Here is a 23,060-nt window from a genome sequence, read left to right as displayed (position 1 = left end):
TGCAGCGGTTGCGGTCGCGGAGCAGGGCCCGGACCGCGGCAGCGCTGGGCGGCGGGGGCGCTTCCGCGGGGCGTTGCTTTAGGATCTCTCCGCCYGGAAAACCGACCTCCAGCGGTTTTTAGGGACTTGGCTCGCGGGGTTTTGGCCCCTTGGGGGTTTTGGCCCCTTGGGCTTGGCGGCCCTGTTCTACACCGCTTCGGTACTCCATCGTGGGAGAATAACCATCWTGTTGGTTACACAATCCTGGTGTTTCCCAAGACCCATAGATCTGCTTTCTGACTATTTCTGGGCTTGTGATTTCCACTTGGGGAGGGACTATGTGTAGATACTAAGCTCTGATCTTCCAGGGTTGCCAGTTGAGAGTCTTATCTGATTATTTACTTACATTGTCACTGTGCCTGGAAATGTGCCTCTCAAGCCAGCACCCTGGGGTGCTGGAGCTTAGCTCAATGCACGAGGCTCYGGAGAGCCTCCAGTCAGTGCTGTTTTGCTCTGTGAGTCCTGCTTCCCAGCCTGGTGTTCCAGGTGTTGTGAACTTGGCAGGTCTGGCTGTGTGTCTCCATCTGTGCAGCGCAATGCAAATTCATGGCTCGGAGTAAGGAGGGTGAGAATGGAAGCACCTCCTGTTGCCTGTGCTTCCCCACCAGCCTTCGAGGGCTTTTTGGTTTGAAGTTGGCCATACGGTTTCCTGCAGCCTAGAGAGCAGTGTTCTATATATAGGTGCCTGCAACGTCTTGGGGAAATTACTCACTTTGCTCATCTGCCTGGGATCGCACCTGAAGAGCAAGGCCTGGCACAGCAATAGCATGTGGTGCCGTAAGGCAGGATTACTCAGCAAACGTGTGGAGCGGGTGATGCTCAGTGGTGCGGCCCTATAGGTTCAAGGGGGTATGAACTTGCTGGGAGGCTTTGTGCCAGCACAAGCAGAGCTGGTCTAGGGAGGGTGTGTTGCTTCTGTGTTTCCAGTGGGTATGGAAGGACGAATGTGCTATAGCCAGAGGTGAGGAGCATTGCGAAGGGAGCGTGTGATTTGCATTCTCCCCTCCCTTAATTTGAGGTTAAGGCCACCAGTAAGTGGTGTGGGAGAAAAAAGGATGCTGCTTGCTAGCTGCTCTTTGGGGGAGAATAGTTCTGGATGGGACTGGGAGTTTGGTGGGAGCCAGCAGCTGGGAGTTGTTGCCTCTCACAGACTTTACTCTCTGTTCCTCTGTGCCTTAATTGCCGTCCTATATTGTAAGTAGTATGTGGAGGAATGCAACCTTACTCTTTAGCTTGTTATTACTGTGTATTTAGGCAAGTAAGAGGTGTTCTACTGCCGCAAGCTGCTCCGAAGAGCAAATTTCGTTTACGATCTCTGGCAAAGAGAGTTCAGAGCGTGCTGGAACTGGGACAATGAACTTTGAGCACTGGAGTAAATTCTGGAGACAAGAATACTCCAGCAAGGTATGTCCTTGAGAACAGTCTGTGTGGCAAGGCAAAGAAAACAGTAAGAAAGGAGAGGTTTTTAAGCAGCCTTTGGCAGCATTCCTCGCTCTACAAGAAATCTTATCACCCTGGCCTGCACAAAACAGAAGACCTATTTAGCGTAGGGCTGTGGATCATTGCTGGTCAGCAGCTGGTGCAAAACACTCACAGGTGGAGGAAGCTACATGATCTACTCTTAAATTAAGAGTACAGATTTAATTTTAAAATAACAGTTCTCACRCTTTGGGTTTCAAAGATAACTTTGGTGCCAGTGTCTTTTGCTGCTTGGGTTCTTCTCTGGCTGAAGCACTCCAAACTGAATAGGAGCAGATTGGTTTGCTCTGGTGCTCTATGAAGCTACGAGAGCTGCAAGGAAAATATTCTGTGTCTTGCTTCGTTTTTGAACATGGTGGCTAGTAGCAGTGGTAGCTGCTGGAGCTCTGGAGTGGAAGGAAGGAAAGCAGGTATCAATCAAGGCATCCAGCAGAAAATGGGGGCATAACACCATAGGGTAAGACAGCACCATACCCTGCAGTCTGGACATCCCGTGGGAGTACGGCCACCAAATCTTGGTGGCTCTCATTCACGTTGCCGCCAAATTAGGAGACTGAGTCCTGTGGCAAGTAACAAATGTGTTGTTGCGTATGTTCCTAAACTCAAGCCTGAATGCTAGATTTATAAATAGATGCAACTGAAGCAAATCATCTTCCTTGCAAGAAACATCTTTAGAAGCAGATTGTTTTGTGAAGCTTCTGCAGGAAGAAAATTTCTCAAGTCAGGATGGGATTTCTGAACAGAGTGCTGTTGCTGTGGCTGAGAGGAAGCAGGCAGGACCTGCCTGGCTGTGGCAGATGTGCTGCCTGTCACAAACATTGGTTTGGAGCAGAGGCTGACCTTTCTGCCTAGGCCTCCTGTCCAGCACCTGCCTCGTGGAGGGGATTTCTTGAAGCACTCTGACTTTTGTGCCCTGGGAAGTAGAAACACATTTCGAAACCCTGGAAACTTTCCCAAATGGAAGAGCTCATTTCCAGCCAACTTGGCCAGAGCAATGTCTACAACCAGGCAGGTGGGCTTGCCTGGGACATGGTCTGAGTGCTGCAGCGCTTTGGGAGTTGTGTTCCCTTCGTTGACTCTCCTGTTCCTGGGGAATCCTCTTCTGCCTGACCTCTCCCAACACCTCTGTAATTTCTGTTGTGTTTTGGATATGGCTCTTGCCTTTCCCATGTGCTCTCTGCAGCCAGCTCTTAATCCGTGACAGGCAGAAAAGATGTTCCAGGTGAAGATTCAGACCTTTCCTTTTTGAAACATGAATTTAGGAGTCATGTAAGACCTACTCTAATGTTCTTTTTCATCCCCCGTACCCAGTGGCTTGCAGTGGCCAGAAACTCTCCGTATTGCTTGTTCCTAAAACCAGCTTTGCCTTTGTAACATTGCAAATGAGGCCAGCTTGGCAGTCCTGGAATATTTGTCCCGGGACTGGAGGAGCTCTGCAGAGGAAAGGGGTCTGTGACGTTTTACTGCTTTCCAGTAAAACAAACAAAACCAAAGAAAAGCCCACAGCATCTCTGACTTTTGCTTTCCTTCTGAGGAGGAGGGATACTGGGGGACTGTCTGCCTCGTCATGGGAAAACGATGCTGTCRGCGTGTGGAGAATCACTTTCACCCTGCGCATTCCTGGCAGGGAGGAGACTTCCTGGGAATGGACGCTCCTCAGGATAAGGAAAACCCCCATTCTGTGCAAGGGCTGGGCTGGGCTGAGCCGAGCCACCCACCCTGGATGGTGCCTCATGCTTGCGGGACGAGTAGGCGCTGGACTGCTCAGCCCGCCAAGCCTGCGGCTTCCCTGGGCCCAGGTTGGGGCCGCCTTGCGCAGTCCGAGGGCTGGGCCGTCCCTCGGGAGAGGGTCTGCACGGAGGGCAGCAGGATCACAAGCAGTGATCTCTGGCTGTGGCTGGCACCTCCCTCCTGCAGATGCTGTTCAGAGGTTCCTTTAAAATTCCAAAGCAGCAATGTGTGCGGGGAGGGAGGAAAGCTTTCCTCCCTCCTCACTTGGCTTTAATCCAAGCCTATCAAAAACAAAAGGCTTCAGGAGGTCCTCTCAACTCCCTTTATTTGACCTGTCTCTGCTTGTAATTGGTAATTTCTTCTGTATCGCACCTTGCTACCTTAGGTGCCTATGGGAAAGCTCCCCTGACATGCCAGCCCACCTGGTCTGCAGGGTTCACATTCACATTTGTGTCTGCGGTTGTCTGGTGTTTTAAAGCAAGAGTCGTTTTGATTGCTGCTCCYGCTTTGCTGGCTGCGGAGTGGTTAGAGCTGTGGCACTAATCCTCACTGATCTGACAGTGATGCATGTATTTCCTAAAGACTGTGGAGAAGAGTCGGAAAATGGCTGTCGCTGAGGTGAAGCGCACACTAAATGCTGCGAATTCAGGAGGAAAATGAAAAGCTTCTGGCCTGCATTGACCTTAGCTGCTCTCCCAGTTTCAGCAGCTCTGACTTGTGAATGTTGAGGTCCCCAAGAGGGAAGAAGTGATGCATGTTTGCTGCTGCCACATGAATATCCCACAGTTTCCCAGGGCAGGATTTAGAGAAGGACAGAAAAGAAAGCCGGTGRCTGTGGCTGGATGCAGAGAGCTTTGTGCGCGTGGGCCCTGCAGGGATTGCCCTGCTGTTGTCCACGAGGGCCTTTGGCCAAGGAGCCAGCCCTGCCCCTGGGGCTTGGGGCCCTGGATCTTTAGCTGGCTCTTAGCAGCACGTCCACGCTGGCTCAGTCCCACGTGGCTTCCCTCTGGCAGCCTTGCTGGGAATCGCGGGCTCTTCCCGCAGCCTGGGCAGAGCAGCCCTTGGGTCCCTGTATCTGTCAGGCCTTCCTGGAGGAAGGAGATGAGCCTCCCTTCTGCCTTACACGAAGCCCCTGCCTYGTTTTCCCTGTAGACGGTGACAGATCATGCCTGAGCCACAATGCAGCTACTTAAATACTAACCATTTTCAGCTTTGCCTTGGGGTCTCCCCTGCCCACTCAGTTTGTCATTCTCTCCTTTTGCTGACCTCTCATAAAAATTTACTACCTAAAGGTCTCGGTGCCCCACTTGCAATCCGACGACCACCCACGGGCAGCTGAAACGCGGAACTGCCAGTGGGCAACCACAGCATCTCACAGCCTCTCCCTTTGGGTCTGCTGAAAGGTTTTCTGCCTCTGTTCCGCAGAGAGCATCCTATGACTGGAGGGGAGTTACTAGGAGAACCTGTGAGGTTTTTAAAAAAMAAAAACCAAAMCAAAACAAAAACCCCAACCAACCCACTCGAAAGCCAGCACTCTTTGCGTCAGTCTGCTGTAGGGCTGAGGAGCTGCAGTGCTCATGGGCTCCTCTGCCGCTAGCTAGAAGGAGCGGGCAGACACCTGAGCGCAAAGGAGCAGCGTGGCTGGTTGCGTACATCCGCACAGATTGCTGCGCCTAGGCTACGCTCCTGGCAACGCTGTAACTGCAACTAGTGTGATGCAGCGTCTGGATTAATTAGCCCTGGCTCAACTCTCGCTCATCTCTGTATACGAGTGCCCAAGACTGTGAAATACTYTAAGACTGACTTAGAAACTACTGATTCACAAAAGAGAGAAGTGTTTTCTGGTGGTAATGGTGGTGGTTGGTTGTTTTTTTGGAGCCTGTGCATGATCACACTTTCTTTGCAGTTSTAACAGTAGTTAGAAACTTATCTATCTTCTCTCTCATCTCCAATGTTGTTTTTAATGGAGTRTGAGATTTTCGTTGAAAATCTTGAATTTCAAGAATCAGAACTTTAAGAGAAAAAGAAAACATAGATGCCAGGGCTGGAAGGGACCTCACGATGACCTAATCCGTGCTGCTGTCCCAAACATGACAGCTCTGTCCTAGCAGTCCCTTATAGAAGTTGAGCTGTTTTTCAGACCGATCAGCAGCAGAGACCCTACCACCTTCCTGGGCAAACCCTCACTGTGCCCAGCGGGCTACACTGCTGGGCTCAGACAATTGCAGAAATCCTCTCTTCTTGTCATATCTTGCTTGCTGGTTATTTCGTGTCTTATCTGTCCTTGTGTCAGCTGGGGATAATTCAGTTCCTCTTTGTAGCTGCTGTTTAAGTGTGTGAAGACTGCTCCCATGTCCCCATCTCTGTCATCTCCCCTTCCTGCTAAGCCATTACTCTGTTAGGCTTTCCCTTATCATGCTCTTACTGTCCCTGCCACTTGCCCTTCCACTGATGTACACTCTTCTCCAGATATGGTGCCTAAAACTGGGTGTATTATCTTGGTGGAGACCATACCATGCTTTGGGATGGCCTTTGGATAGAGAGATCCATGATAAAACCATGGGAATTGAGACTACCCCAGGCAAGAGGCTTTTGATGGCTTCATCCAACTGCAAAAACATCTGACCTTAGTAAGTGAGCTCTGCAGACAGGTGACATGGTTAGTGCAACTCGTTCTGATTCAGACTGAACTGCTTCACACTACCGTTGCCTTGTAGGCTCTGATGTGCTGGGGACCGACATGATGGGGGGSTGGAGAGCAGTGTGGCTGGCAGGGAACAGGACGCTCTCCCCATTCGGCACGTTTACTCCTCTCCTTCCTGCTGAGGGTGTGCTGCAGGGTCCCCCAGCCCTGAGCACCGTCACACCGACGCCTCATGGCATGCTCATTCCTGCCCGCAGGCTGGCCTCCTGCTTAGTGACTTTTCTTCACCTGCAYGCATTACCCCAGCGGGGAGAGAAGGGGGATTTCATGACACCCATGGTAATACTTCCCTCTGTCGAGCAAAGTCTCGCTTGCTATGGGAGGTCAGCAGCACAGAAACCGCCCTGATTCTTCTTCAGCTTCCTGTCAGCTGCTTGTGAGCTCCAGAAATAGCTTTTACTCGGCCCACCTCGGGCAGCATCTGGGAAGATGCCGTGGCGCTCTCTGTTTTCACCAGCTTCATCACTTCAGATGAGGTTTCAGTCTCCTTGCCTGGGGCTGTGGCTGCTTCTCCAGTGCAGATGAAGCTGAGAGGTCTCTGTACAGAGATGGGATTTGACAGCATCCAAAGAGTGACGGAAAGGTGAGACCTTATGTGGGATGTGGATAGAAGGGATCAAGCCTGTTGGCAGAGGAACAGAAGGATCGCTCCATGGCATCTGACCCTTGCATCTGCCAACGTGCTGCCTTTCACCACTCTGCTTCCAGCAAGCAGCTCTGTAAGTGATGGTCCGATGTGCTTTGCGCCCAGCACAGCCCACGTTCTGTGCCGCGTGGTGAAGTGTGTCCGTGAGGCACCCTGTCCCCAAACAGACCTGGAGGTGAGTGGCACAGCTCCCTGGCGCTTCCGGTGAGCAGGCTGGCTGTGGCTCCCAAGGACATATCTCCACTGAGGTCATGGAGAGGGGAGCGTTGCTTGCCGCCCTGGTTGTGGATCCTGCCAGGTGGTGGCTGTCATTTGGAAAGTCCCCAGTTCTCCCTGGCGTGCAGGTTATGTTAACTGGTCTCAGAGATCAGCCCTGCGTCTCGGGCCGGCCCAGATCACTCGTGATGCGAGCATCAGCATCAGGTCRAGAGTGTTCTGGGTATGAGCATCCCACCTTCCCCTTTCAGAATGACCCCGCTCAGCCCCCTCCCATTTGCAAGCTCACAACATCCCAGAGGCAATGACAGCCTTATGCTGGGAGGAGAAGCAGCTGGGGAAGCACCTGCCGGAGTTTTGGCCTCGCTCTCTGTCTGTGCTCCTCAGCAGCCGGCATGGCAAGGAGAGCTGGAACGCCTCGGCTGCGGAGCAGCCCTGGTTTATAGCCTCTGATATTGACACAAACAGCATCGCAGTTGGGTTTTTTTGGGGGGGGAGGGGGGAGAGGAGGTGTTTTGTTTTTGATAAGTCAGGCTGTAATTCACAGCAGCTGCTTTATCACCCCCAAGAGAAGGGCAAGACCGACAGCTAGGGCAGAAAACCTGCTCAGCTCTCCCAGGATGAGACYTCAGCAGGAGGGAGGTCTTGGAGAACCACAAGTGCAAGGGATTTTTAAAAAGGCACATATTCTGCACTGTATGTGGGAATTTCCCTCTGCTTTGCAGGCAGATGGTTTCTTTGATTAGTTCAGCCTGGCCTGGCTGCTGGTGGGCTCATCCCATGAACTTGCYGGTGAAACTGCTCCCATGCTTTCCTCCCGTGCTGGGCCAATGCAAGGATCCCAATGGGATGTGGTGATCTCATCGGCTCACCTGGCCTTTTTGTTCCCCATGTGCTGTGGTCCCTGTTTCTCACTTGAAGTCTGGTGTATCTTTGTCTTGCAGCACATGCTGGGCACTCAAGGACAGAGTGAAAGGATTTAGTTTGTTTTAAGTTTCACCCTCTGACTTTTTTTTTCTTCTGATGACAAATGTTTGTGGATTTTTTTTTTTAATAGAGGAGCTTTTTGGTGAGATTTGGGCAGGTTGGGTGTGTTGGTCTCATTTGTTGTTTGTTTGCCTTGACATATGGCAAGAAATTATAAAACATGGAAGTAATGTTCTTTCATTTCAATCACTTTCAACTTTAAAAGGAAAAAGTCTACAGGAGAAAATAAAAGCCCAAATACCCCAGATCTGTTTTGCAGAACCTCTTGACTATAACTCCCCAAACCTGAAAGGAATCAGTTGTCTTTTGAGCATCTTGCCAAATGCAGAAGAAACTCACGGTTCTTGGGGGTGGCAGAAAGGGGTCTGAGCCAAGCAACCAGGCACTTAGCAAGATGAGATGTCCTGCCCAAGTTGCCTTGCAGATGCCGCTGCCATGGCCTCGGCAGCTGTTCTGTGCCTGTGTACATTAAGGCTTTTGCAGCGTAGAAAGTGCCTTTTCTGTAACAGCTGTTCACGAATGTTTGTGCCCCATAAAGATGTCTTGTGCCAGGTAGAGCAGCCCCCAGCAATGCGCAGTACAGGTATGCAGTAATGGCAGGCACCTCTGGGTGGAAGTCGCTGGGTCTCGTCCCTGCAGGGATGTGGGAGCAGATCGCAGCTCCTTTTTGGGAATTCCTGCGCCTCACGGGGGCAGTAGTTGTCCCTGATCGGGGTTTGCTGGTGATGCCTCCTCCCGTGACATTTCTCATGGGTGTGAATCACTCTGGCACGTTCACCCAAAACGAGGCAGGCTCGAGTAGAGACCAGAGAGGGAAGTGCCTTCGCCTGATGCATCTTGCTGCTCGCCGCTCCAGCTGGTGAGCAGCACTGCCTCAGCCAGCACGGGAGCCACGGCCTTAGCACCCACAGGAGTAACAGTACCTGCAGGACCCAGGACCCACAACACCCCTGCACAGCTGGACTGAGGGGACTGTGGTGTTCGCTGGGACCAGGAAAGGTGATGATGTGTTTTGTTGCTTTACAGGAATGTCTGGTTGGGAAGTAGGCGATTAAACGACAGACATGGAAGGGAGAGGACCCTACCACATCTATGATCCTGGTGGGGGGATGGAGGAAAAAGGATCTGCAACMTTTGAGCAGTTGGTGGAGGAGAACGCTCGGCTGAAGGAGAAGATGCAGGGGATAAAGTCCATAGGTAATTGGTGCATGGGTGGAGGATGGAGTTTGCCTTCTGGGGAGCCTGCTCCCTTCCTCTGACAGCCTCTGTSTGGCAGCCCAGCCTGCATTCAAGGAGCATGACTGTTTTCTTGCTCCGTCTGTGAAGAAGGGTGCTAAGAAGCCGGAGATCTTAGTAATATGGCAATAGCAAAGCAAAGCTCTTGCCTCCTTGGTAGCTCAAGCAGGATTTCTGGGCTTTTTCATGGTAGGGTGCAGAGGAGCACTGCATGGTTGTAGATGGGCCCAAGATCTTTGCTAAACTCCTGGGGTGCACTGGAGTGTGATGAATGGCTGATAAAAGGGGGAAGTGATGGAGCAGCRTTAGCTCCCCTGGAGCCCTACAGTGGCAGATCATAGAAAACCAGGATCTGTCCAGCTTTTGACTAAAACCCTCACCTCCTGCAACCCCMATCTGATCAGGGCTTTTCCTGGGTGCTGCTCAGAGACTGAATGGTGCTTACCCTCCATGGACCCTGGTGCTGGAAGATCCCTGCACAGCACAGCCACGAGCAGTGCTGTTTGCAGTCATTGGCAGCAGCAGGGATGTGTCAGCACTGAGATGCCATAGATGAGTAGCGCCACCCCCTTTCTCCTGCCTGGCTGCCTTCCTTCACTTGCCTTTGTTTTTGCTTTTGGTCTCATGACCCAGCTTCCGGTTTCAAGTCCTACTTCTGCAACTGAWTTTCCACTTGCCTTGTGATTCCTGTTTTGTGTGCCGTGCCCCTAGCTGTGACCGAAACCCACTGGCTTGGGAGTAGCTGCCTGGGGTGGGGAGAGGGTTGGACTTCTGGTGCTGGATCCAACAGCTTGAGGGCTGGACTCCATATCATCCAGGCTTAAAACTGACTCTCCTGGGAAGAGAAGGAGGCTTCTGAGAGATGCAGGGCTGCGGTTCTGTCTCCTGTAACCTGTCTTCCTTGTGTTGGTGTGGGGCACTCTGCAGCCTTTGGTGTAGCTCAGCTGTGAGATTTGACCAGGAAGAGCTGTTTTTAGACAGCTTCTGGCCACTTCCTCTCCTACCTCCGGGCAGAGGGGATTGGTACTGACTGATGTGCCTGCTCCAGGGCAGGCACTTGGAAGGGGGAGTGAACACAGGGGAACATGAGCRTCTTTTTTGTTGCCTGCAACAGGAGAGCTACTGGAAGAGTCCCAGATGGAGGCATCCAAGCTGCGTCAGAAGGTGGAGGACCTTGTGAAGGACAAAGAAATGCTGATGGCKTCATCTTCCTTGGACAAACTGGTGGAAATGGGAGGTAGGCGAAGAGATGCCTGCTAAGGCCTCCTGGACAGCTCAAGATCCTGAGTTTAGGGGAAGGGAAAAAACACACCATAGAGTCTGGAAGGAGATATCCATGAGGCTGTCTTCACGGGTACTTGCCTCTGTGTTAAAGGGCCAGACCTGGCTTCCTTTACATCTACGTGCATCAACTTTGCTCTCTTGCTTTCTTTGACGATGCACAAGTCTCGTGCATTGCCAGAAATGCACATGAGAGCTAGACTGACTGTGTTTGCACACGTGAGACATGTTCCTGGGAAAGTGGCAGTAAGGGAGAGTGTGAGCAGCACAGGGTTTGACGAGTGCCCTCTCATCTGGCTGCTGATGGCCTAGGGTTTCCTGTAGCCTCTRGAGCAGCTGCAAAGATGTCCATGCTCCTCTGGCTGTGTGTCCCTATACTCCCGTGGCCTGGGAAAGGCCAGACCCAGCTTTACAGGCAGGCGGTGGTTCCTAAACCAACAGTTCATGTCTGGTGGAAACAGGAAGACAAAGCCACACTGGTGTAATGGGAAGAAGAGATCAYCCTACCATAACACAGAGTTCCCTTGCATCTTGTCCAGCTCTTTAGCAGTGAGCTCAGTCTCACAGGGGCATGGGTTGGGGCAGTGGTCATCTTTAGTAAGAAAGCCGAGGTGGCTCCAAGTTGAGTGCTTCACTCTGCTGAAGTCAGTGTTGTGTGTCTGGGTGTGTTTCAAGGCACTCTGCAGCCTTCTCTGCTCACAGGAGTGTGTTTAATAAGGCTGAGCTCAGCCAGAACTGGCCAGGGATGTCTTTTTCTGGAGCTGATGGGAACTCTAACATAGGCAGAGCTCCTGCAGCTGAATCAGTGTCTGTCAATGTTTATTTAAAGCTACCTAAGGCAAAGCAGTTTTGAAGGATGGTTTGAAATGGCAATGAAATGGGAAAGCCTTACTTTCCCAAGGGTTTAACTTGCTGGGGGTGAAACCAGTGGGAAGTCTCTGCAGCTTTGCTCAGTGTGAGCAGAGCCACAGGAGCAAGGAGTTGTCTGTGGGGTGTGAGCTGACTCCCTCAGGAACAGAGGGCTGTCTCTTTGAAGGGGAAGTCGTGCTGCCTTGTCTGCTGGCTGGGTCTAAGCCGGGGCCAGTGCAGAGGGGCTAATTGGTCTAAAAGACAAGCCCTGCCGTGGCACCTCCTACCASTGTCTGTTGACCTGGGCAGGGAGGGGCAAGGTGCAGCCCATGCCCTCTTCTTTGTCCCTGAACCACTTTGCTCTGAACGTGGTAGTCTGCAGCTGATCAGATCAAGAAGGATCAAGTCTGGAATGTGTGTGTCCTGCTGCCACTGGACCTGTTGTTAGTTTTACTCATGATAAATTTACTTGTGATAAATTTAGAGAAGGCAGGCACAAACCGTCAGCTACAGCCAGTGAAAGATACTGCTGTTGCACTCGGTCAAATCAGCACTGCCCTCCCTTCTGGAGGGAAGCAAGCTAGGAGGTTTCTATCCCATCACCGTAGTTGGAGAGGAAACCATGTGTGTGTCTGACTTCTCAGTGTGCCTGGTCTCTGCATCCYTGTGCAGGAGGGGAGAGGCCGTGCTCTCTAAAATGCTTACAGCTACATGCTCTCTTGCTTCCAYAGCCGGCGGCCCTGATCCCAGCTCCTCCCTGGCCGCTCCAGGCAGTACCCAGAAGCAGCTGARTGCAGAAGCACGGAAGTCTCCTCTGAGCGTGAGTCTGGTGAAATCAAGAGCTTGCTCTGAGATGACCTAGAGGGCGAGACTGGCTGGCTGGTTAAAAGAAGCAGAGACAGTCTTTGCTCTCTAGGAACAGGAACAAATCTGCAAGGGTCAGCTTCCCTGCTGTTTGCCCCTCCAGTGCTGCCAGGACAGCAGGGGCCAATATTGCTGCAGAGCTGGTGACCAGAGGCAGGACCTGCTGCAGTTACTGAGGGCCCTGGGCTCCCCTAAGCTACCCACGCAGCTGGCAAACCCCAGGGATAGGAGACTGGGAAATCTTTTCTAGGAACCTTTGGGTTTCCATTGCCCATATACGTGGCATTATCTTTGTAATAAGTTGGAGATGCTCAAAGCTGTGTTGACTCATAGGAGYACAGGGGAATAAGGTAGCTTGGGACTGGGCTGTGCTCCTGTCCTTGTGGTCCCTGGGCCTTCCTCCATGCAGGGGAATAGCAGGGTTGCCTTTCTCTCGCTGGGAGGAACCTGACCTTATGCCTCCTGTTGCAGGGGTCCTCATCGGAGTTTGAGATTGTTCCTGCCGAAGCACAGGGTTTTTTGCCGGAGAGCGGGAGAACGGTGAGTGGCCCTGGTGCCTTGTTTAGGCTGCAGGTGGAGAATCGGTCCTGGGTGGATTGGAGGGTGTGCCTGGGAGCGAAGTGGTTGCATTGTGCCCCAGGAGCGTGTGCGCAGGACTGGAARGCCTGGGTCAAAGTGAGTGTTTGGGCTGTTCTCTGCGCTGGCCTTCACCAGGGGCAAGGTGCTGGGCAAGGAAGCAGTGATGCATGGTTGCAGCTCCAGCRTTCCTGATGCTGACAGCATGGTGCTGTTTCGTTCAGCACCTCTGTCAAGCCAGCTGGCACTGGGCTTGGAGAAACTCCTACTAGTGCCCTCACCAGGAAGAAGAAGAAATAGAGGCAGGGACATGGCTAGTGATGCTGCAGGCTCTTCCACCAAGTAATGGTGGGGCAGGAAGGGCTATCAACCCTCTTCCTCTTAAACTGCCTCTAGACATTTCCAGAGCAGCTGAACATGCACAGCCAAACACACGTGCAGCTCCCAGGACTGTGCGGGACCATGGTAACAACATGGAGTTCAGTAGAGCCTCTCTCACTGATGACAGTGAGGGGGACTTAGCCGGTCCATGGGCAGGAGAGGAACTGTACAGGCCTGTGGCTGATCCGGCATCTCTCTGTCTTGATGCAGTGCAGAGGGCTCAGGTGTTGGCACTTGCCGAGGCATGGAGGTGAGAGGGGGGGAAACCATGAAGCTGCTCGCAAAGGGCTTCTTGCTCCAAATAGCCTGGCTGCTGGGTGTCCTGGCACTGTGCACGCAGTGCCCGCAAGTGACACCGGTCAGCCAGGGACACCGGAGCCTCCARGCACCATGGGACAGTGATGGGAAGGGCTGTGATGCCATGAGGAGCTGTTGGTGATGCTYGGATGCTCACCTCCTGATTCCCAGATGGGGTGGGGAGGCTGGGTTTATTCCTTCTGCCTCCCTCATTGCTGACAGGGTCTGCCACAGGCCAGGCGTGTCTGTGAGCTCTGCCTGCTGCCATCTGAATGTCCTCTTGGCTGGGATACTGTGTCTTATYCCCTCTGTGGATCCCAGTCTGCTTCAGGCTCTTGTGTCTGCCGCAGGTGATGTGAGCAGGGACAGGGGAGTCCAACCCCGYAGTCCTACCAGGCCTTAGCCGCTCCAGCATTCGAGGGGGACAAAAATCAACACATGCCACACCGCGGCAGTGTGCGGGGCAGGAGGAGGRAGTGCTCGCGTTGCACATCCCCGTTTGTCTATGTGGCTGCTGCCATCCTGAAGAGTGAGGCAGTGTTGGGGTCTGTACTGGGTTGTGCAGATCTGCAGGAAGGGGCACTGGGACGCAGCTAGGAAAGAGCAGCMCTCTGGGTGGCTCAGCACTGCTCTGCCGTCCTGCTCCGACCCCGTGTGGGTCCTGTGCCAGCCCTGCTGTCCTGGCCGCTCCAGCTGGGCTTGGGTCCTGGCTGCCTCCTCCCTCCGTCGGGCGCTGGTGGAGGGAGGTGGCTGTCCTGTGCTCTGCGACGTGGGATCCCCCGTGGCGGTATCGGGGCCGTGACCCTGAGGTCGGGGAGCTGGGGACGCTCTCGTCCTCTCTCGCTGCGGGCGTTTCCGAGGACGGCGAGGTGCGTGCGCGGTGAGTCAGCGGCGCTGGGAGCGGCGCGGGCAGAGGCGTGCCGGCGCTCCCCCACGTCCCGCAGGCCGTGTTGTGCACGCAGGTCTCCTAGGCGATGCGGGAGGCACCGCGGGCGATCTGGGCGCGGGGCGGCCGGGTGCTCGCCCCGCGCGTGGGCGGCCGTGCGCCGTGACGCTGGCGGGCGTGCCCTGGCCGGGCTCTCACCGGCCCCGCTCTTAATCCGGCATGCTTCTGCTCTTCGCTGCTGTGTGCCGGAGAGCCTGGATTGCCGGGTGCCTACCGTGTCGCGGCGGACGGGGAAGCTGCAGAGCGATGCCAGAAGAAGAGAGGAAGGAGGAGGAGGTACAGGCTGGGGTAAGGGAGGGGAAGCAGAGACCCTTGTGGACCCAAAGTAGAGAGGTAGGAGCACAGGGCAGGGAGAAAGCAGCCCAGACCCTTCGGAGTAGGCTGCAGGCACCTGGGGGCACGGTTCTTGCACGGGGTCAAATAACACCTCATTTCTACTGGGAAGGGAGAACCGGCATGTCCCAGTGCCCCCAGCGAGGAGTCCCTGTGTGTTTGTGTTGCTGGCTTAGCAAGCCTGTGCGGGGTGCTGCAGGATTAGGCCTCTCCTGCTTTAAGCTCAGCTTGCTTGGGGCCTGAGGGCAGCCAGGAACGGGGCAGCTGAGAGGGTTTCCCTGCCTTCCTGGGCGCTGTTTGGGTTGGCTGCAGCTAGGCCTCGGCAGCTTCGAGCGTGGGGAGCAGCGTTGCTGGGGGACTGTGGGGAGAGGCAGCCGGAGGAGCTGAGCCCAGGGCTGCCTCCGAGCGCCCCTCCGCCCCGGGTCCCGGGCCCGTGCGCAGTGCCCGTGCGCCCTGGCAGTGTAGCGAGCATGTGGCGAGTCAAGTGCTGCATATGGGCAGCTGCCAGGATCCTTTGCGCTGCACGATTGAGTGGGTGCAATTAATTAAATCTTTATGGACACAGCACTGAGCTGACATCTGGTACAGTAAGCACAATGTGTGGGTTGCCATATGGGATAAGAAATATGAGGACCCTTTCCTGGAGGAACAAGGAGCATGTAGACAAGCCTCAGCACCCAGAACGAGCCAGAGCCCAAAAGGGCCACAATGACATTAGYTATGGGGAGAGGAGTCTCAAGACACAGAGTGCTTTCCATCTGGTCTGGTGTTGCTGGTCACAGTGCTCACTGCTCCAGAAGGGTGTGGGGAATTCAGAAAAGAGAAGGAAGTAAGGGATGGTGATACTTCATTTGCTGTCAAAGACTCAGAAACTGGATCTGCTCAGGTTTTCAAGGGGAATGAGGTGTGGATGGGCTGGGGAAGCCATTTTGGTAATGCTGCCTTCTGCCTAGGCACTTGGTGTATCCAGGTCCAACGGCTGGGAATCAGACCTTTATAAAACAGATAAAGTTTTTTAGCACACCTAGGGTTATTGCAGAGTCTTAATCCTCGGCAATTTGAAACGTAGCAGGCAGAGCAGGAAAGTTGTGTGTTGCTATAGCGGATGTCAGAGCAGGTGATTGTGGCAGTCCCCACTGTGTCTCGTTTCATGCACAGGGCAGATGAGTGCTGAAGAAGCAGAGGTGGGTCAGCAGATCATGACTTGTGTGCTTTGAGAAGGTGCCTTTGGGGTGCAGCCAGGGCAGTGTAGAAGGCAGGCCCAGATGTCACTATAGGGAGATGTGCGAGAGGGCTGAAATGCAGCCCAAGGCTCAGTGCTGGGCCTGCTCCTTGCCGTGAGGAGCTGATGCATGCCAGAGGGGGGCAACACAGACCTGCCACAAGAGAGAACTTTGCAATGCTCCTTGAACTGAGATGACCACACTGTCTGCAGGACTTGGAGCAGCTGCCAAATGAGGACACCAACCTGCTGCCCCAGCTGCAGCGCCTGGAGAGCACACTGAGCGTCTGCACTGAGGAGGCCAGCAAGAACCAGGTCTTTGTGCGGCTGGGCCACATGGCCTCTGAGTTTAACCGCTTGGCCTCCAAGGTGCACAAAAATGAGCAGAGGACATCACTCTTACAGGTGAGTGAGGGCTGGCTGGACTCTTCCTTGGGTTTTTCCTTTTTTCTACCAAGCCCTCCTTGTCCTTGTGCTGCCCTATTCCTTCCTGTACCTGCCTGCTTTTGGCCCTGTCCCTGAGCCCCTCACTGCTGCCAGCCAAGGAGCAGGTTCCTGGGGATGGTACCTACCTTGCGGCTGCATTCTCAATCCAGGGGTGGAGCTGGGGGCTTGGCAGGAGCTGGGTGGCCAGGGAGGCTGATGGGGCCATCAGCCTTGTTAAAGGGAGGGCATCTGCCTGTTATGGTGTCTCAAGGAGGAGGCACCAAGCATTTGCCCCACAGACACTGTGCGAGCAGCTACGCAATGAGAATGAGGAGCTGCGAGCCAAGCTGGAGAGGGACCTGGAGCAGAGAAACCAGGCCCTGGAGAAGCTCAGGTGAGGGTGGCTGATGGGGTAGGGGATGGGGCTGCTCCCCTGGCTGCGCAGGGTGTTTCCCCCTTCCTGACTCAGGCTGTCTCTGCTGTACAGGTGTGAAAACCAGGAGCTCCGGAGGATGGTGACGCTGAGCAGCAAGGAAAATGCGAAGAGAGAGGGTGCCGAGCAGCAGCAGGTAATGGGACAGCCCGTTTGCTGCCCTAGCAGCACTGCCCTTGGAGAGAGCTGACAAGGAAGCAGGGAGACTACAAATCACATCAACAAATGCCTACATGGGCTGATCTTAAGCAGAGACCCTGTTCTCCAGTTTGTCCCGCTGTGACTGGTGCAACTGTTCAGGAACTTGGGGGTTGGGGCATGGAAAGCAGTGGCGTGGAAAGTTGCTTGTGTTTAGCGGGTGCCTATGCCTGGCCTCTGCAAAAGCCCTGAGGGTGCCTGTGTGTGCGCTTCCACCAGAGCGGGACCATGATGGAAAAGGTGCCTGGCAGAGGAGGACTGGAGGCCAAGGAGAAGAAGGTGAAGATCCTGGAACACCAACGCAATGAGGTGAGGACCACTGAAGCGAGCTGCTGGGCTGGCTGAGGGAGGCACCAACATGGAGAAGGGAGGGGGATTGGGTTGAACTGTGGGGCATGTAGCTGGGATTGCACTGGAAACACTGGTGGTGTTGGGGCTAGAGGACGATCCATGGAGCAGTGGGAAAGTGCTGCATGGGGCAGGAATCTCTATTCAGCTCATTCCCAAGGTGTTTTTGCAATGGGTTTGTGGAGAGCAGTGGGAGGCTGTTCAGGGCTAACATGGGGCTACGCATTACTTGGGGCTGGGGCTGGGCTCACGTTCACCCAGCCCTTCCTCCCCACAGCTGCTGGAGGTCAATAAGCAATGGGATCAGCACTTCCGATCCATGAAGCAGCAGTACGAGCAGAAGGTAAGGGCCAGTGCTCAGGGCTGTGTTTTGGGTGCACACCTCAAGCCGGATGTGGGGTGGGGAGACTCGGAAGAGACTGAGGGTCAGGAAAAACATTCAGGTGCCGTCTGTGCCCTGCTCTGCTCATTCTACCTCCAGTACAGTGTCACTGGAGCTGGATGGACCAATGTCCCCTTCCCTCCTGGCAGATAACAGATCTGCGCCAGAAGCTGGCTGAGGCACAGAGAGCACTGACTGAGCTGGAGTCAGAGCGGGAGCAGAAGCAACGGGATTTTGACCGCAAGCTCCTCCTGGCCAAATCCAGGATTGATACAGAGGAGGCAAGTCCCTTGAGAAAAGAGTGTGGGGAGCACCACCCCTGTCACCCTACCCTGGCTGACTTCCCTCCTGGCTCTTCCAGGCAGAGAAGGACAGGCTGGCCGCAGAGGTGAGGGATCTGCAGCAGAGGATGCGTTTCCTGCAGGAGCAGCTGGCTCCAGTCACCAAGCAGAGAGAGTACCAGGAGAAAGAGATCCAGAGGCTGAACAAGGTGAGGCCTGTGATACAGCTGGTCCTTGCAAAATGTCTTTTATGCTCTTCAGCATCTTCTGCTCTTTCGAATCCCAAAATGACTCTGACCCCTTCCTGCCTGTGCCCAGCTCTGAGCCCAGGAGGTATCAGTGCTGTAGAGCTCAGCTTTTCAAGTCTCCTTAGATGCCCCCACCTGTGGCTCCTTGCCCAGGAGGCCTTGGAAGGAGCTGCAGTGCAGGCACCTAAGAGTCTTGTCTGGACAGCAGTCAGTGGCTCCTTTGGGACCATGTCCAGCAGTGTCTGCTGCTCCATGCTTACTCCCTCTCTGGAGCTTGTATGAGACAAAGCGGACCCTGTGCCTCTAGGTGCTCTGGGGAAGAGTGGGATTACTCTGCCTGCTTATATCCGTTTCCCATGCTGGGCACACGCTGTGGCCCTCCAGAGATGTCTCCTGTACAGCTCTTTGCTCTAACTGCTCTTCCTGCTCCTCTTCTCCCTCTGCAGGCACTAGAGGAGGCTCTGAATGTGCAGGCCTCTCCACCACCTACCTTTGCCAGTGCTGCAGAGCCAGTTGGGAAGATGCCACGGCAGGAGCTGCTGACTCAGAATGAGCTCCTCAAGCAGCAGGTAGGGCAAGATGGAGCAGCTCCTGCTCTGCAGAGCTGACAGAGGCTGGGAGGGAGCAGAGAGCCCTGGCTGCCCCTGGTGCAGAGCCCAGCATGACTTGGAGCAGCCCAGCAGCCCTAGTAGATGTCTCTACCAGGGGGCTGGTGGCGAGGGGAGAGCTAATCACAGCATACTTCAGGCCTTAGCTGAGGGGACTGCAGCTGTGGGCAGTAATGCTAACATGCCTGCCTGGAGCTTGGCCTAGACTGTGCGAACGAGATGACAATGCAGGAATGGGGTGTGTTCGAGAGGAATTTGCCCTCAATCACGTTCACCCATATTCCTTCCATCTGCCAGGTAAAAATCTTTGAGGAGGACTTCCAGCGGGAAAGGAGTGACAGGGAGAGGATGAATGAGGAGAAGGAAGAACTGAAGCAGCAGCTGGAGAAGCTGCAGAAGCAATTGGCAGTCTCCAACAACCAGGTGAGCAGCACTATGCACTACTGGCAGCTCCTGGGAGCCCCAGTGTCCCGGCCTCTGACAACACTGAAGTTGCCATTTTCCTCTTGGAGAGGGTGAGGAGGAAGCAGAAAGACCAGAGAAGTTGTTTTCCTCTTGTCCCTGCTGGAGCCAGCTGGGGAGGGCCTGGGAGGGCTGAGGATTGTTTGGACCTGTTGTGTATGGGTGATGCAGAGCTCCCATCCAGCCTGGCAGAGAAAGGCCTCCTTTTGCAAGGCAGCTGTCACCAGTAAGTGGGTCTGGCTGTGCCATTAGGGAGGGATTTGGGGTCATCTCTGCACTTTCCTCTTCTTGTTAGTCTCCTGTGGGACTGACTGAGGGGAACTATAACCATAGGAGAAGAGCAGTGGCTATCACTGTGTCAAAAAACAGCCTGTTTCCTGTTCCCTTCCTCGCCAGAGGGCAGATTAGGAGAGCCCTGGCCATAACCACTGCTCCCAACTCTTGACCTGGGGTTTTACTCCCTGGTGTGGGCAGTTCTGTAGGGTCCTGCAGCATCTTGTGCCCCATGGACATGGGAGAGGGCTGGCAGGGTGGGCTCCATGCTGACCTCCTCTCTCACTCCCAGCTGCGTGTCTCCAAGGATGACTGCCAGCGGGAGAAGGAGGAGAAGGAGAAGCTGAAGAAGCTGCTGAAACAGCACAAGCAGGTGGGAAGGACAGAAACCCTTCCTGGCCCTGGCTGGAGGGGCTGGCCAGCGAGTCCTGGTGGTAGCCCGTTGTCTGCCATCGGGCTGCGTGGGTTTTGGGTGCACTTCGGAGGGACAGATCTGGGTCCTGGTGCTGTTTTTTGTCAGTGGTTGCCCCCAGCACTCTTCAGCATTTCTCCTGGCTCCTTGCAGGCTTCTGGTGAAAGGCTGCACCCGGAGCCACCGCCGACGCCTCTGGGCCCTGCCTGCCCCATGTTTCAGTACCAGTACAGTCCCCCCGTGGCTCACCCCATGTACCAYGGCTTTGACGACTGGCAGCAAATCCGATATCCACCAGCAATGCCAGGCGAGCACGCACCGGGACAAAACTTCCACCACTTCCCTCCAGTGAGTATCTCCTTTGCCACTGCATCCCCAGCTGCCTCCTCTCTCTGCAGTTTTAGGAGATGTTTGGGCAACTAGTGCCTGCCTCGCTGGGCTGTCCTATGCAAACGGGACTGGGGCTCCTTGCAGAGTGAGTGGCGCCTCCAAGTTTGCGTGAGGAGTGTGTCACCAAGCAGGGAAGCGAGCATGTGTGTCCTGTTGGCATGCAAACATTCAGCCCTCTTTTCCCTCCACCCTCTTCTTCCTATGTCCCGGCAATTACATACAGAAAGAGCAGGCTTATGGTTTACATGTGTGGTAAYTCAATATTTCTATTTCCCTGTCCCAGCCAGAATACCCCTGGCGCCCGCCCTGCGCAATGTCTCGGAGCCAGAACACTCAGGCAGTGGCTGGGGTGAAACCAGTCCCCAAGGACTTGGGTAAGGCACTAAGGGTTGGATGGGGAAGGATGGGAGAGGGGAGCTTCCCAGCTGGGTGAAGGCTCAAAGGGTGCGCAGACTTTTTTCAGATAGTGGCTCTTTCTGTTCAAACCCTGTCTCCGATCAGAAGAGACAGGCAGTGATTCTGCTGTGTGCAGCGCCCAGCCCTGCTGTGTTTGGAGACAGAAATRAGCCTGAGCCCAGGCAGCCCATGGGTTTACAACATGCCTGCTTCGTGCCAGGGCTCAAAGGGGAAGGTGGTAGGAGCCAGCTGGGCCCAGAGCTGGCATACAGCCAGCCGAAGGATGGCATCCTGCCCGCAGGGCTCTGGCAAGGTTCCTCAGCTTCCCGCCCCCATTTGTCATGCAGCTTTGAGCAGCTTGAAAGCGATGGTTAAAGTATGGTATTCACACAATGCCAATGTCTTTTGTGTCTCAGAACAGGCAGGTCCCGGATTACCATAACACCAAGGGCCGTTTTAGCTGTGTTGTGATACAGGCTAAAGGCAGAAGAAAAGTAGGATGTGTGTGTGTGCCTGTGTATATATATCTAGGACCTTCCTCCGGCTATTTACCCCTGTGCATATACACGTGGTGTATATGGCACATGCTCATGGCCTGGAACAGCTCCGGCAGGAGTTCCCGGGGAGGAATGTGCACGGAGATGAAGGAGGGACTGGAGATGCCGATGTGGCGGAGTCTCCTGCGGAGAGCGTGCAGGCAGCCCCGTGTGGCYGTCTCCTTCCTGGCAACTTACTGGGTTTGAATTTGATGCCCGGCTTTCTGTAGTGGAATGAGGAAGACGAGGTTTTCGGAAGCAGGCGTTTGCCAGGTACGCATGTCCGGAGCTTCCCGTGTTCCAGGAGATTCATCGTAGGACACAACATGGTTCTTCCTCTTGATGAACATTTCTGCAGGCTGATGGCACAGACCTCTCCTGGTTGGCAGGTGATGCCAAGGTCGTAGGTTCATACCCTGTGTGAGCACAGACTGGGCCCGAGGGTGCTTGGTGTCTTCATATTTATTTAAGGATTGAAGCTAAGCTGAGTCTCTCTGTTTTCACCCTGAAAGTGTGCTTTCCCTAGAAGAGTTTCTGTAGGACTCGACATGGAGGTTGTGCTTAAGGCTATTATTTCAGATTTGTTCAGAGGTAGTCCCATGTCCAGAGCAAATGCAAGGGAAACCAAATTGCTGCACAAGCACTCCAGTATTTATTTACCCAAGCGAATGCTATCCACCTGCTGCAGGGACAGGTACCACATGCCGACTCTGCAAAAGGTAACCACTAGCCTGCCCTACGTTCCCATACGTTAGAGCGGAGGCASGCGCAAGGATGTCAAAACAAGGCTATGGATTTAGCCTGTCATCTTCCGYATCCTCCAGGCTCCTCTCCCACTGCCTGTGTTTTCCAAGGAGATTCCTAATATGCTCCCTCTGTGCCACCTGCTCTCTCTCCCATCTCTGATTTTCTGCTGCTGTTGAATTGTGGCCAGTTTCTCAAATGCAGAAAGTAAATCTTGCTCCAGCTGGAAGCAAGTCTGGAGAAAAACACTGTTCCTGTGAGAATTACTGTCACGTGGAAGACAGCAGGCAGGCACGGAGCTGAGACGCTCGTCTGTAAGAGGCTGGTCCCTTGCTCCTGGTAACAGCGTGGTTCACAGCAGCACGCGAGAGTCCTGCTCTGCGCAGGGGAAACGTGTTTGGGCTCTTCTATCGCCTGCTTGGCCTACARCTTTCCACTTTTCTTTGTACTCTGGACTGAAACCTGTTCTATGCCCCGTTTGTTTTGCAATGACCCTGACACGGCAAATTCAGAAATGTGATTCCTGCATTGAGCCCAGGACACTCCTGGGCTTTATGTACAAGTTAAGGGAAGGTTTGACTTGGTTTGGTCGGTTTCTCTGCGACTAATCATTAGGAACTGTAATGATAAATACATGTTTGCAGTAATCCTTAATAAACTGGCTGGAGATTTTCCRTCTGGGCCCTAGTCTGGTCTGGGTTGGGGTGGCTGTTGCTCATCTGTTGTGTAATGCCTAGCCCTGGCTGCTGTGGGAGGCTGTCGTCAGCCCTCAGAGCATCCTGCCAGGCTCCTCTCGTGTGGCTCCATGCGCCGGACGTGCCACTTACCACTGCACCTGCAGCACCACGTGGTCATGTGGGAGGGAGGCCGTGGCCGCACGCTGCCGAGGTAGGGGCAGGAATTGAATGAGCAGGTCACACGTAACTTGTTTCAAAAGGCCTGAGTGCTGCTGGGGCCTCTTTAGGAAACTCCTGGCCTGAGGCGATGCTGGAGTATGTGACTGCTGCCTACACAGCTCTTGTCACCATGCCTGGAGCCCGACCTGCCTSGTGTGACGTGACCTAGAGCAGGAGCACCCAGCGGCAGTCAGTCACACGTGCATGCATCTCTACTGGCTGTCACCCCTCTGCCCTCCC

At 54.3% G+C, this 23,060-nt stretch overlaps 1 protein-coding gene across 5 annotated transcripts in view; it reads left to right on the top strand.

Moving 5' to 3' along the window:
* TNIP1 (TNFAIP3 interacting protein 1) overlaps positions 1-22,598 on the top strand; it is a 24,778-nt gene extending 2,180 nt beyond the window's left edge. The window contains exons 2-18 of one of the 5 annotated variants that reach the window (XM_085317908.1): positions 8,829-8,999; positions 10,153-10,275; positions 11,900-11,988; positions 12,504-12,572; positions 16,001-16,192; positions 16,513-16,607; positions 16,701-16,782; positions 17,064-17,153; positions 17,470-17,535; positions 17,724-17,859; positions 17,940-18,064; positions 18,550-18,672; positions 19,009-19,134; positions 19,739-19,819; positions 20,012-20,206; positions 20,536-20,622; positions 21,066-22,598. In XM_085317908.1, coding sequence (XP_085174034.1) covers positions 8,867-8,999; positions 10,153-10,275; positions 11,900-11,988; positions 12,504-12,572; positions 16,001-16,192; positions 16,513-16,607; positions 16,701-16,782; positions 17,064-17,153; positions 17,470-17,535; positions 17,724-17,859; positions 17,940-18,064; positions 18,550-18,672; positions 19,009-19,134; positions 19,739-19,819; positions 20,012-20,206; positions 20,536-20,601 — 1,791 coding nt within the window. In that variant the 5' untranslated portion in view covers positions 8,829-8,866 and the 3' untranslated portion in view covers positions 20,602-20,622; positions 21,066-22,598. Of the gene's footprint in view, positions 1-8,828; positions 9,000-10,152; positions 10,276-11,899; positions 11,989-12,503; positions 12,573-16,000; positions 16,193-16,512; positions 16,608-16,700; positions 16,783-17,063; positions 17,154-17,469; positions 17,536-17,723; positions 17,860-17,939; positions 18,065-18,549; positions 18,673-19,008; positions 19,135-19,738; positions 19,820-20,011; positions 20,207-20,531; positions 20,623-21,060 lie in introns of all 5 variants that reach the window. The other 4 variants (XM_085317907.1, XM_085317904.1, XM_085317905.1 and 1 more) reach the window with 4 other exon arrangements.
* Positions 22,599-23,060: the final 462 nt, after the last annotated feature.

The sequence above is a fragment of the Rhea americana genome, unplaced genomic scaffold (genome assembly GCF_003343005.1).
Source record: "Rhea americana isolate MKP2758 unplaced genomic scaffold, rheAme1 scaffold_51, whole genome shotgun sequence".
In the NCBI taxonomy this organism is placed as follows: domain Eukaryota; kingdom Metazoa; phylum Chordata; class Aves; order Rheiformes; family Rheidae; genus Rhea; species Rhea americana.
This window is presented reverse-complemented; position numbering and strand designations above follow the sequence as displayed.